The sequence below is a fragment of the Peromyscus californicus genome, unplaced genomic scaffold (assembly GCF_007827085.1).
Source record: "Peromyscus californicus insignis strain IS unplaced genomic scaffold, ASM782708v3 Scaffold_2__1_contigs__length_46816999, whole genome shotgun sequence".
Lineage (NCBI taxonomy): Eukaryota > Metazoa > Chordata > Mammalia > Rodentia > Cricetidae > Peromyscus > Peromyscus californicus.
The window spans coordinates 6929624-6941784 of NW_026294540.1; the positions used below are offsets into that span (position 1 = coordinate 6929624).

General features: G+C 49.7%; 1 protein-coding gene across 1 annotated transcript in view; it reads right to left on the bottom strand.

The window, feature by feature from the left end:
* Nucleotides 1-7706, bottom strand: part of Srrm4 (serine/arginine repetitive matrix 4) — a 160159-nt gene extending 152453 nt beyond the window's left edge. Inside the window, exon 1 of the mRNA XM_052755158.1 lies at nt 6640-7706. Coding sequence (XP_052611118.1) covers nt 6640-6770 — 131 coding nt within the window. The 5' untranslated portion in view covers nt 6771-7706. The remainder of the gene's footprint in view (nt 1-6639) is intronic.
* Nucleotides 7707-12161: the final 4455 nt, after the last annotated feature.

Genomic DNA, 12161 nt, shown 5'->3' on the forward strand with positions numbered 1-12161 from the left:
ATCAAGACTGAGGTCGAGTCATTTGGCAGAATTCTCCTGGGCAGCGAGTGCTTGTAGGTAGTAAGGAGGACTATTGATGTAGTCCATTCTTTGCTTGGCAGATTCTGCACACAGTTCTGCAGAACTCAGCCTCTTTGGAGAACCGCAAAGACACGTGCAGAAAGGAACAGAGGCGCTTGACCGACGACGTAACAACGTCGGGTCTGATGGATGCACGCACTTGTCATCCCAGTGCTGGGGAAGCAGAGACAGGCATCTCTGCGGGGCACACTGGCTAGCCTCCGCCTGACTGGGCAAGGTCCAGACAGTGAGAGAGTTGGTTTCAAAAACAAAGAAAATGTGAAGAGCAAAACAAAAGGTGGACCGTGCCCGAATAACACCCAGTGTTGTCCTCTCGCTTCCATGTGCACACACATGCACATGTGTGTGCACCTGAACACACACACATGCAGAGAGAGAGAGAGACAGAGAGAGAGAGAGAGACAGAGACAGAGACAGAGACAGAGACAGTGCTGGGGAAGCAGAGACAGGCATCTCTGCGGGGCACACTGTGACATAGCCACAGACAGACAGACAGAGACAAACACACACACACACACACACACACATACACACACACACACACACACACACACACACACACTTGGGCAGAGACAGGCACAGATGATCACTAGCATGCACACACACACACACACACACACACACACACTTGGGCAGGGGCAGGCACAGGTGATCACTAGCACACATGCACACACACACACACACACACACACACACACACACACACACACACACAAACACACAGAGTATCGGCATGAATGAGAGGCAAGACCAGGGAGTCTGAGTACCCCATGAACATCCTCTCATGCCTCAGCAGTCTTAGTGCTCTTCCTATGCCCTGACCAATTCTAGCTTGCGGGAAGACGGATTCAGCTTTCCAGAAAGTGGGGACAGGTTTTTAATTTATTATGACCCTGTACCACACTTGATGTACTTGTGGAGCATAAGGTCCATTAATGGGGCTTCTTTCCTCCTCACAGAAATTAGGATTTGGGGACTGCCAGAGTCTGGTGGCAGCCTATGGAGACTCACAAGGCCGATGGCATTTGATCTAAGCTACTGACTTCTACTGGGTAGCATGGCTACGCTTGGAGCCAGACAGACATCTTTATCTGGGGAGCCTCATTCTGACACCAGGGAGAGTCTGTTTGCAGCATGTGTCATTCAATGGCATTGATCAGAACCCTCAGAGTGTCAGATCGAGGTGGGGCTGGGAGAGAGCTCAGCTTCCCCCCAGATTGGAGCCTTGCACATTTCAATCAACCCATCCGACATCCCTTGACCATCTCCACTCCATGCTTCTTTAAAGATAACCACATTTGCCCAGCAAACACGGAAGAAATGTCACTAAGGGTCCCCACCACTGGCCCCTGTGTGCCATTCAACAAATTTCAATCTTTCAGATGGGGAAATGTTTGATCGTGTCACTCCCTTCCCCCAGAAGAGCATGTGTTCACAGCCAGGGCGAGCATTTTCCGGGACCCTCAGAACATTAGCTCTTAACCACCGGTTGTCAGGAAAAAAACGCCATCCAAATGCCCCTCACCCTGATCCCACCATGGAGTCAGCACAAATGTGTTCACCTATTGCTTGGCACCAAGGGGAGTCTCAAATTAAATGGCTCAAAGGCATTTTTTTTCCCTGCTTTACAATTTGGCCATCTTTCCCCTCATGCTGTAAAACCTCCAATAGTTTGGAATTTATGAGCCTTTGGACAGGGACTGGGCTCCAGTCAGCTTCTGGAGTATTCTGCATGGAAAGGATTTTTGAAGAAAATTAATAGCTTGCCAAACAAATAGCAAAAGGAAGGCACACTCTACTTAAGGGGGGGCTGCTGCTCTAGCCCTTAACAAACACTCACGCATCCGCCAACAATTCATATGCTAATTCCTAATGATTTTTACATGTTCATTAAGTCCCTGGCTCTGGCTATTTATCGATATGATTATTATGGTTTGAGCTACTTCAAAGGCTAGGTTTTCGCTGATCCGGGAACTTCTTAGGTACAAACTTTTTGAGGCTGAGTGATTAACAAAGGAATTAAAGGAACACCTAACAATGTGACTCTCCTTCTTTGTGGGTGTAAGAGAGAGGTCTCCCTGTAGGTCGTTGATCTTATTGACTCCTGGGGAGGGAGGGGGGGGTTCCTGCCAGGTCCTAGAAGGTGAGGTTTGATTGTGCTGATTCTTGTTTTGGTTTTCTTAAGATCATCCCTGTTAGAATTTCCATTCTAAATAGTTACTCACATTCCTGCCTCCCTCCCTCTCTCCTTCTCTCCCGCCCCTCCCCCTCTTCCTTTTCCTCTGTTCTACTCAGCTTCAGCTGTCAACTTGACACATCCCAGAGCCACCTGGGAAGAGGCAATCTCAATTTAGGAACTGCCTCCATCAGATTGGCCTGTAGGCAAGACCTGTGGGGGCATTTTCTTGATTAATGACTGGTAAGGAAGGGTACAGACTACTATGGGTGGTGCCATCCCTGGGCTGGTGGTCCTGGGTTCTATAAGAAGCAGGCTGAGCAAGTCATAAGGAGCAAGCCAATAAGCAGCATCCCTCCATGACCTCTGCATCAGTTCCTGCCTCCAGGTTCCTGTGTTGAGTTCCTGTCCTGACTTCCCTCAGTGATGGAGTGTGACTTGGGAATGTAAGAGGAAACATACTCTTTCCCCCAATGTCGCATATGGTCAGTGTTTTATAACCGCAACAGAGGAGCAAATTAAAATGCCCCTTTTCTGTCTCCTCCTCTTGGTTTCTTTCTTACTTTTCCTTCCTTTCTCTCCATCCCCTCCCTCAGGGTCTCACCCAGGCTGGTGCTGAACTCACAAATCCTCCTGCTTCAATGACCTGAATGCTGACACTACACGTGTCCACCACTAAGCCTGGGTTTCCTCTTTTGTTCTTAAAGAATTATTGATGTGAACTATAAATTATTTAATTGCTATAGATTTGATAAAAACTTGGAATGAGATTACGGTATTTAAAAAAGGGGGAGGGGGAGTTTAAGCCTGCCAATCCCCATGTTTCCTATACAAACCAAAGGCTGTTCTATAAGGTGTTTACGGATCACTTAGGAATCCAGATACTACTTCCCTGTGCCCCACCCCCAACTCAACAGCCAGAGAGGAAAAGAGTGAACCTTCCATGCTGGTTAATCTCAGTTGTCAATTTAATGAGAGCTAGCATCACCAGAAGGTGGGCCTCTGGGCATGCCCATGGGAAATGATCTTGATTAGGTTAATGGAAGTGGGAAAACCACCACTGTGGGTGACACCATTCCCTAGGTTGCTGCTCTATCAGGAAATGGCTGAGCCTGAGTGTTATCACTCTGTCCCTGGCTATGGATTCAATATGATCAGTTGTCTAAAGCTCCCACTCTGTTGTTCTAAACTCTTGAACTATGAGCTGAAATAAACCCTTTCTCCCTTGAGTTGCTTTTGGGGGGTTATTTTATCCCAGTAACAGGAAGAAATATTAAGCCACTTACATGGAGGGGGAACTATGGGTCATGCCAACTTGACCTCCTACATATTCATTTCACCTCAATGTAGTAGCTGTCCAGAGCTGAACTTCCATGATGTCAATTGTTAGCATTGTTTGAGGGAGAAAAGAAACAGAACTGGAGACTTTGCGTTTTCCTTTAGGCACCGTGAGCTTCCTTATAGGACAAAGGTCTATGGAGCAAACACCGTGTGCCACACATGGCAGATTTTCACCTGGCTCAGTCCTCACACAGGCTGAGGCAGTGATAGGTACAGATTCTATTTCCATGTCCCGTGAGGTGAAGGTTCTAGTTCAGGATCCCAGGTTGTCTGACGCTCCCATCGGCACTTAAGCAACCACTACAGTCTATGGCATCTCACTGTGCTCTGCCTGACATTTGAGTCAGACATCCGCTGGAAATTTGATAACATGATAAAACTCTTGCCTCATCAAGAATGCCTCACACGGGGGTGGGGGGTGTGGAGGAGAAGAAGGGAGGAGCCAGGGAGAGAGGGGGTTCTGCTTATAAAGCAGTTGTCTGTCGTATGCACGTTGCTGTGGAATCAACAACTTAAAATGCATACCTCAGTCCTGGCGTTAAATTATCTTCAGCCATAGACTTAAGATATCCTGGGGGAGGCTCATCCAGGGGAGGGACCCTCATCTACAATCAAATATTAAGTGTGTAACAAACAGGATTGGCTAGTGGCTCACCCACGCCTCCCCCATCTTCCCACAGGCATGGATTGTGCCGATCCTCTGACTGAGCCGGGCTTGGCTCAAACAGCTAAACATTTCTAATGAGAACAAGTCTGTAGCTTGTCTCAAAAAGAGTCACCAAGGCTCCGCTGAAGCTATGCGGCATCTTTCTCCTTTTTCCTCCTAAGAGCTCGGCTCTGGAAAGATGACATTTCTACCCTCCCGGTGACACAGAACACTGGAAGGGAACCGGAACTGACCATCACTGCAGGCAGCTGATGTCGGTGAGAATGGGGATGATTCAGGTCTTACGGTTAGTCTGTTGACACAAAACTAAGCCCAGGCCTTTCTGGGGACTTGGATATAAATGCTCCCTGCAATCTCTACCCGAAATGTGTTCTACAGGGAGGAGCCACCAATCATAGAAATATTCTTGCAAATTATCAATCAAGAGCATATGGAACTCTGGCATAAACTTCAAGGGTGCTGTCCAGGGGAATAGAAACCCAGGACATTAAAACACATCAAGGGTGAGAAAGGGTATACGAAACTCTCGTAAAAGTCACACACAGATGAAATTAAAATGAATAAAAGCTGTAGGACTAGGCTATCCCTCAGTCAATTCATATGACTGAAGCTATTGGCGAGAAAATGGTATGTTGGTAGAATCAGACAGACAGTCAGACAGACAGACAGACAGACAGGGAGGCAGAACCATGAAGGTCCCAAGTGTGGTAATATCAGGGACACTTTTCTAAATTAAAACAGCATCAAGAACCTGCTTTCCTCCCCCCAATGTACCCCTAAAATAGACAAGACTGTGGACCAAATACTTCTGTCGCCAGACGAATTCCCCCTGGTTCCTCCAGCAAGCCCGTTTTCTCCGGCCCGTGCAGCTCTGGTGTGCCAACATTGGAAGCAGGAAGGTGAAGCCGGTGGCAGAGGACCAGGAGGAGAACAGCGCTGACGTCAAACTCTCTACAAAGAACCTCTGAGCAAGCAGACGCACACCAGCTTTAATGACATTTGATGTCATTGTCCGTCCCCCCCCCCCCCCCATCACCTCTCCAGCCCGTATCAGCGGGCTTCCCCCTTCTCCTGTGCATAAGCTGGCCTCTGCTCACAGGCTCTACATTCTGCTGGTCCTTCCTGCTTCCGGTCCATGCGTTCCCCCGCATAGGCTGCTCCATTTGTCTAAAGACCTGTTTGAGCCTCAGTCAGAACAAAGAAAAGTTCCTGGGTGTGGGTGTGAGTTTGCTCTTCTCAGATATATATATATTTTTTTCTCCAGTCAACCTTCGCCGTCCCCACACTTGCTGGAAAGTCAGACTTAGTTGCTTCAGACCAGGCATTCTGTCAGCGACTCTTTCCCAGACATGTTTTCAATCTATTCCCAAATGCAGCCTGCCAGGATTAATCAGTCCTGCCTGTGGTCCCCCCAGATCCACTTCTTTCCTTTAACTCTCAGAACCGCTCAGCCAGCAGTACCAAGAGATGGGTTTTCATACAGCCTTGATTTTTCCTGACAGAGGGCACAGCCTTCATCTCAAACTCCTCTAAATCTAACAAGCTAAGAAAACATTGGGTTTTTCTCTGCCGTGGAGGGCTTCTGTGCCCCCCCCAACCTCCTCCTCACCCTGCACCCTGTTCTCGTCTTCTCCTGCATTTTATTTCTTCCCTTATTCTCCCCTCTGGTCTTTTTTTTTTTTTTTTGCCAACACCCCAGGACCACAACTCATTCCAAAGTTCAAAGTCACCAGATTCCTAAAAAAAAAAAATAAATAAAACTTCTACAATTACCTTCTCGCTGACTTTGAGCTCAGAGTCTTGGTTTCGGATGCTGGAGAGGAAAAAATTCAACACCAGCAGCAGCAGCCTCAGCTAAGCCTGGAGGAGGGTGCTGTTTGGAGTGTATTTGGAGGAATAGCATATGGGCTTTTGTCAGAGCCCACTAGTTTCTGAGCTGAGGGTTAAAATACACTCTCTGAACACTGTCCGTGCTGAGTTCCTGTTTTGTACAGCACCCCTCGCCCAACACTGCAAATCCACCACTGCTTTGCACCTCCCTGACCTATGAGCTTCGTGATAGCTAGAAAAGTTTTCAGTCAAGTACATACCCGAGCCACACCGCCCACCCTAAGAAAGCAAAGGGGTTTTGCCTAGGAGGTGTGGAGTCTGTGGGAGTGCAGTTCCCCGCCAAAGAATTCTTGTCCCTTTTCAACAGCCTCTTCCTTACCCAAGCGAATATTTCCCATGTTCCAGCGTGAGATACTGGGCATGACAGACATAGTCCAGGCACCCTGGCTCAGTTGCCTGCGTCCACCTGTCAAGATTCTGGGGCACAGGCAAGAAAAGGGGGGGGACCTTCCAGTTGTCCCCAACTCACAAACGAGGTCATTACCTTGGCAGTGGCTTTCGGGCTGTGATACTGGCAACGATGATGCTCTCGGGACGTGGAGTGGCCACCGCTTTGAAGGTCCCTTTCCAGAACTTCTCAAACAGCTGTTTCTCGCCCTGCTGCAGGCTCGCCATCCTGAAAAGCCCAAGGAGTCCGGGAGACCGGGGGCGCTGTCCGAAGTGCTGAAACGTGGATTCCAAACCGGTTGACACGCCCTGGGCTCCCCGGGGCGCTGTCCGCGTGAAACCCCAAGGGGTGGGGTGGGAAAAGATCAGAGTTCTGGGCGGGGGATGGGATAGAATGGGACGGACGTCTCGAGCTGGCCAGGCAGCCTCCTGGTGGTCCCTCGGCTGGGTTCACCTCCTGGCTTGGCTCTGAGCTGCGCTGGGAGCCGCCGGCTGAGCTCCGCGTCCTCAGCAAAGCAGAGCTGGGCCGGCTTTCTCTACCGCGCAGAGAACAGAGAGGAGGCGACCGGGGCGTCTGCCGTGCGTGCGCGTGTGAGCTCCAGCGCGCCCGGGTTTTGTCTCTTGCACAATGTGACGTTGGGAGAGGAGGCTGGTCGCGCGAGCTGTACTTTCCTCCCTCCCCTTCGCGGTCTCCTCCTTCCCCAGCAACCCCTCCTTCTGTGGCTCAGCCTCCCGCCGCCATCTGCATAACAAAAGCCCGCAGGTCTAGGGAGGAGAAAGGGCGGGGCGTGCGCTTGTCTCCAAGGCCCGGTGGCCACTGAGTTGCTATTCTGACCCCTCTGAGAAGAGACCCAAGCACCCGGAACAGAACCAAGCTGGAGATCCTCAGGCCCAGCCCTCACCCCTCCTCCGTTGTCGCAGGCCTTCCCCTCAACCCTTGCATGCGCACTCCCGGGGCTGGGCCACCTCCCTATCCCTTTGCAAGACTCTGGAGCGCATCTTCCATTGAGGGAGCTAGTAAAAACAGCCCCACCTATCCGCCCACGCCAACCTGCCTTCAACCTTCCCCGCTTCTGGGAAGGACTGCTGAGCTCTGCAAAGTGGGGGTGCCCCTATGTTCCTCTTTATGCCTGGGGGCCGTGGGCTCCCCGCGTCCCCCATCCAGAAAATGCCATTTGATGGACAATCCGTCGCCAGCGCGGTTCCTCGCCATCTGTCGAGCCGGCCCCCACCCGCAGAGGGTCGCAGCGTCACATCTGTGCCTGCGGCGCTGTTAAAGGGTATCTCTTTTGTGCCTTGCAGCGGGCCTGCCTCGCGTCCCCGCTGCCAAAGCCCGCACCCCTCCCCCACCCCTCCTCCCCACCCCCTGAGAACCCGCAGCTTGTGTGTGGAGCAGCAGTCCGATTTGGCAAAGAAAGCACTGGGGTGGGGATGGGGGTGTGGGGGGGGTGTTTGAGGGTTACAAGGAGTTAGTAACTTTTTGGTTTTCCATTTTCTGCCTCCCCCCCCCTCGCCCCAATCCCAGCAGAGGCTCAGAATCTTAAACTCCAGAAACACAGGATGTAGACAACAATGTCTCTCGTTTTACCGTAGGGTTCTCCCGGGGGATCATTTCCCAGTGGGATCCTCCAGCCCATTTCTCCCTTTGGAGCCTTTCAATACTTGGTATAGTAACCACTTTCGCCTACCTCCAGAGTTTGAAACTCCTAGACGGAACCTTCACTAAGTCCTAGGGACCTCCAAACACTGACACCAGGTCCCACCCCGAAGAGGGGGAGAAAAAAAAAAACCCCTTTATTCTTGTAGACCTAGTAGCAGTGTGGACCGAAGTCCCCAACATCAGTGTGGACTTTGTACATTCTTTGCAAGAGAATAGGAGGTGTAAAAGATGAAGAGGAGAGAGAACAGGATAGGGCAAGAAAAACCAGAACACGGGAATAAAGGTCTGGTCTGGAAACGGCTAACAGGATGGGTTTTTTTGTGCGATGGACGGCTGTGTTCTGGTTTAGGAGTGCCTGGGGCTCTGCTTGCTCCGCAGTGACCCCTTCTGGTCAATAACTAGAAGTGCATCTGTTGGCTTTAAAGGGGGTAGAGGGGCCAGGAGTTGAGATTGGGATTGGGAGAGTTGAGAATACAGGAAAGAAAGTTGGGGAGTGGACTCTCCACTTCCCTCTCCCTGATCCGCTGTATTCAAATTCCCCATCCTTAGACTGCTTGTAGGGCCTATTGCCCTTCCTTGGGTTGCTGTCCCTTCTTAGCCTTGGATATTTAAAGAGATCCTTAGTCATGACATTTGGGTATGAACTGAGTCACTTCTGGGAATCAGAGGTAGATGGGACCTTACTTCCACCAATCAACCTTTCAGAGGTGTGCCTGCCCTCTAGTAAAAAGGATTTATTTTATCTTTAGTGTGGAAGTGTGTAGTGGATGCCACATGTGTGGGTGTTTCAGTGAAGTCAGAAAAGGGTGCAAGATTTATCCAGGACTAGAGTTAAAGGTGGTCCCGATGTGGGTTCTGGGATTTGAACCCTGGTCCTCAGGGAAAGCAGCAAGCACTCTTAACCATGGAGCCACCCCTCCAGCTAAACTATGCCTGTCCTTCTTACCTGGTATTATGGAAAAGCTCCCGGCTGTGTATCCTTGCCTCTTTGGAAACCCAGAACAACCAGGTGAGGTGGAAGGAGAAAGCTTCTCTTACTTGTGTAAGGATGAGGAAGCGGATGTTTAAGATGGCCACGTGGTGTGCCCATGTGCCTCTCATAGAATAATGGGACTTTGTGGGGGGGGGGGAATACAGTGATTGGCTATGGGAGAGAATTCTGGGGATAGTCAGCACCTCAGACTGGAACTATGCAGTCTACCGGATACCAGGGATCCCCGTGCTTAGAAGCACACAGTGGTTTCCGAGTGCTGTGGTTCCCTCTCACAAGACAGGGCTTGGAACCCAGACTCTGAAGCAGTCTCAGCCCTGCCATTTCTAGTTGGATAAGATTGAAGGAGTGACCTCAACTGTTGCATGAGTTGTCTTGCTACTGTGACCAAATCCCCAGCAAGATGCAAACCAAGGGAGGAGGGCTTTATCTGGCTCGCGCTTGGAACCCACCACGGTGGGGAAAAGCCTGGCGGCTCCTGTGAGGCAGCTGGTCCTGTTCCGTCATAGTCAGAAGCAAAGGGAGAGAAAGGTTTGCTGCCGCTCACCATTCATTCATTCATTCATTCATTCATTCATTTATAAATCTTTTCTCCAAAGTCTGAGACTGCAGGTCCTTGGGACAATTCTATCCATACCCAAGAGGAGTCTTCCTTTTGCCATTCAACCTTCTGGAGACACCTTTATAGACAGAGAGACATGTCTCCATACTGCTTCAAGTCCGGTCAAGTACCCAGTGTAGAACCATCCTTCCTGGCAGACCTTCCATTTCAATGTCTTCCGTGAGAACCCATTACCACCAGACCAGTCTTACACGAAATTCTACAGAGACTGAATATTTTGGGTTTAAACAGACTGCCTGGGAGGATTAACAGAATTGTCATGGTATAGGGGCTACAAAGCAGTCTGGGAAATAGTTTAGTAAAGAAAATCCGTTATTGTGAAAGGCTAAAAGCATAGCCTCTGGGATCAGATGGAGCTGGGCATGAAGCTCAACTCTGCCACTTTTTAATTGGATGACCTCAGGGGAGGAACTAAATCCTGCCTCGGTCTCTCTACCTGAGAAATGGAGACATGAATGCATATTCCACATGACCGTTGTGAGGGTTAAATCCATCATGACTCATGGGGGACTTAGCTCAGGGTCTAGTTCATTATAAATGTCCATCCGATGGCTGATGCTGTTGACGCCACTGCCTGGTCACTCCGGTCCAGTCATCATGAACTAATGCCTGCTCTTGGATCTTGGTTGACTCAGCCCTGGATGCAGAGGGTCCAAAGAGAAGACATACGCCATTTTCTGAAGGACTTCACAGCCCAACTCATCCTCTGCCCTATTTTGCCTACCTGTGTTTCTTCTATTTTGTCACATGGACTTAAACATGAGGGCTGGCTTCTCTAATATGATTCCAACTCCGCTCCTCTGTCATTTTGTACAGTAGAGCCTTCTCTGCCCACCTCTGCTTCCTTCACAGGGCTCCACTCTCTGTGTTCCCAGGGGCCAATGAGCCACCCCAGGAGCTGAGACACATCCACGTGTTGGTTAGTGAATACACAGGCGTGGCACAACTGGCCTTCCTGGCCCTCCCCCCAGAGCTGAGGACGAACCCAGGGCCTTGTGCTTGTGAGGCAAGTGCTCTACCACTGAGCTAAATCCTCAACCCCACAACTGATCTTTATCCACTGGAAGGCATTGCTAATTCTGATGTGAACTCCTGGGACCAGACTTCAGAATCTTCCCCAATACCAACATTCCTGGGGACTTGATGCTGACACCATAGTAAAAGCATCCACTCCTAGAGGGTGCTTCCATACCTAATGGTGTTATCCTTTCCTTTGTGAAAGGAGAGATGGGGCTGAAGGGATTCTAGAATCTGTAAACCTAGGCATCCCTACAGCCGCAGCTGAAGAGATTTCTATGCTTCTGTGTCCTTCAGGCAGCATACCTAGCCATAAAGATGGCATCTTTCTGAGTTCTAATTCAGCCTTGTTAGCAATGCTGTGTTACCTTGGGGAAAATCCTTCACCTCTCTGTGCCCAGTACTTCTCTGACCACAGCGGAGCTAATCACCATCTACCTGCAGGGAGGGACTTCAGAGACCTGGACAGTCTAATCCCATTTCCAAAAGTCCAGCGAACAGTTGAAAGAGTCAAATAATTACAGAGATAATGGGAAATATGGTAATGAGCCCAATCTGTCTTTGTGACCTTACACAGGACCTCACTAACACCATTCAAATTATGGGATTCCTTATTTCCTCAGACAGGGGTTTAGGGAGAAGGAGAAGTCAAGCTAGTACTCCCCAGGGTTTGCTGATTGCCACATCTTGAAAGTTCTACCTTGCCTCTAATCTGAATTCTGCCTCTGCCGTCCATCCTCTTCTAAACCCGACATGTCCTTGAGTGAATGTGGATGAACCAGGACCCTCCAGTCCATGATTGCATAGTCTCTTGTTCGTCTCTTTGCTGTGTCCCCAACATCCGGTACAGAGCTGGAACACAGTAGGTATTCTGGTTTAATGAGCACATCCCATGTCAGACAGACAGCTAACTGCACGAGCATTCATGTCACACTAGCTTAAAGGCAGTGGGGTGTGCACCACACCTCCACATTCCAGCCGGATGACACTCACAGTGTTTCCTGGTGCTGCTGCATATCCCTGCAACTAAAATCTGATGGGATAAAAGAATGAAACTTTTTATGTTCTGTATGCATGTTGGACTGTGTATACCAGTAATAACAGTACACAGCTAGAACAGTATGGGAATGTGTAAGATTCAGCATCAGGTACCCTTTAAGTGGTTTGCGAATATTATTCACTCATTTCGTGATCGAAAAGCCCCTGTGAACTGAAGTCTGCTGTTAGTCAGGAAATGGTTGCACAGAGAATTGAAGTAAGCTGTCTAAGGACACACAGCAGCACAAGGACAGCCGGCATATAAACCCAGTCAGTCTGACTCCGAGAGTC